The sequence below is a fragment of the Amphimedon queenslandica genome, unplaced genomic scaffold (genome assembly GCF_000090795.2).
Source record: "Amphimedon queenslandica unplaced genomic scaffold, v1.1 AMPQUscaffold_3591_Cont24417, whole genome shotgun sequence".
Taxonomy (NCBI): Eukaryota; Metazoa; Porifera; class Demospongiae; order Haplosclerida; family Niphatidae; genus Amphimedon; species Amphimedon queenslandica.
In genome coordinates this window covers 1-1,424 of record NW_003556084.1, presented here as the reverse complement: position 1 = coordinate 1,424, position 1,424 = coordinate 1, and the positions used below count along the sequence as shown (strand labels likewise).

At 32.2% G+C, this 1,424-nt stretch overlaps 1 protein-coding gene across 1 annotated transcript; it reads right to left on the bottom strand.

Annotated features, from left to right (window-relative positions):
- Positions 1 to 37: 37 nt before the first annotated feature.
- LOC109592895 (uncharacterized) lies at positions 38 to 1,418 on the bottom strand (the record flags this gene model as incomplete). Its single annotated transcript, XM_020008213.1, has 5 exons — positions 1,291 to 1,418; positions 348 to 1,241; positions 247 to 297; positions 145 to 198; positions 38 to 94 (listed from the first exon to the last, which is right to left on the bottom strand). Coding segments are annotated over exons 1-5 (1,114 nt in total), but the record flags the coding sequence as incomplete, so codon positions are not given.
- Between the last annotated feature and the right edge of the window lie 6 nt (positions 1,419 to 1,424).

The window sequence follows — 1,424 nt, the reverse complement described above, 5'->3', positions numbered from 1 at the left end:
TATTATAGTTAATAAATTTTACCAAGCAAGTACTTACTTTGTAATTGTAGCTCATCCATCTTCTTTTCACTAACAACTAATGACCTCTCAAGTTCTAAAAATTATAAATCATAATGTATACATTAATGTGCAACTATTTTATACCAGCACAAGAGTCCTCTAATCTTTGAATAATTACTTCCAATTCTTCATCTGTGCCTGGTATAATTTGAATTATAATAATTTCGCTTATAATATTTCTGATACCATTATTGCTAGTTTCTTTATTATCTTCCTTCTCAGTTAACTCTTCTTGACCTAATGTAAGAATAATTTTACATGTATACATACAAATTATGATTAATTACTTTCTAATTCCATAACTTGTGTATCTGTAGCTATTGATATTAATTCTATTATTTCTTCATATCCTCCCTGTAATGCTAACTCCAGTACTTTGTCTCCATTACTATTTTCATAGCATGGATCAGCTCCCAATGACAGCAACAGTGACACTTCAAATGTATCATCTATTTTCACTGCTTCAGTTAGCGACTCATTAAGATTGACATCATCTTTTTCATCAAGAAGTACAACATCATTTATCATCAGCTGAAGTACACCAACACGAGACATGGACTTCAGTTGTGGAGTTGCAGTATCAATAAGATACTGAGAAAAAGAGAGAGGAACTAGGAATGTCACACTTAAGCATCCGTCTGTGACACTGCTCAAATTGAAAATGGAATCTTTTTTAAAGTAATGTTTCAAAAAATCTTCAAGTCTAGCAAGAGGTTCATTTTCCCATTCACCTACTAACTTGATGAAAACTTTGCAAGATGAATGCGAATGTGTTGAACGTACATCATCTAAAGCTTTTTTAAGTTGTCTTAGCTTTATGCTTGTTTTAAAATTTTCAAGATCCTTTACATATGTTTCCATTCTACCCTTCAAGTCCTGGTCCTCATCAGTTAGAAAATTCTTAACAACAAATTCTATGTATTCGTAATTGAGATAAGAGAAGTGTCCATTAATCATATAAAACAATTTATCAACGGTAACCACAGCTTCTAGATCTGCAACCTCAGTTAGAGATGTCATAAATCGTGCCAATCGAATAAGCTTTATCACACCATTTGTTATATGTTCTGAAAGTTGGCCAAGGAGATCAGCCATAAATAATGCAAAATTTGCCCTTAGATTTTTAATATAATTAGAAGAATATACTTCAATGATATGCTCAATTTCTTTTGGTGATTGTACTAAAAGAAACGTTAAATGTAAATATATACATAACAAAAAGCTTTATACTTTTTGACTGTGGAGTGCTTCCCTGATTGATTCCAGAAGCTACAGCGCTCAATCCCATCTCTTCAACAGCAGCAGCTAATAGCTGCAATGTGGGTAGACCATATTTATAAATATCATAACTCTGCTGGAGCCAA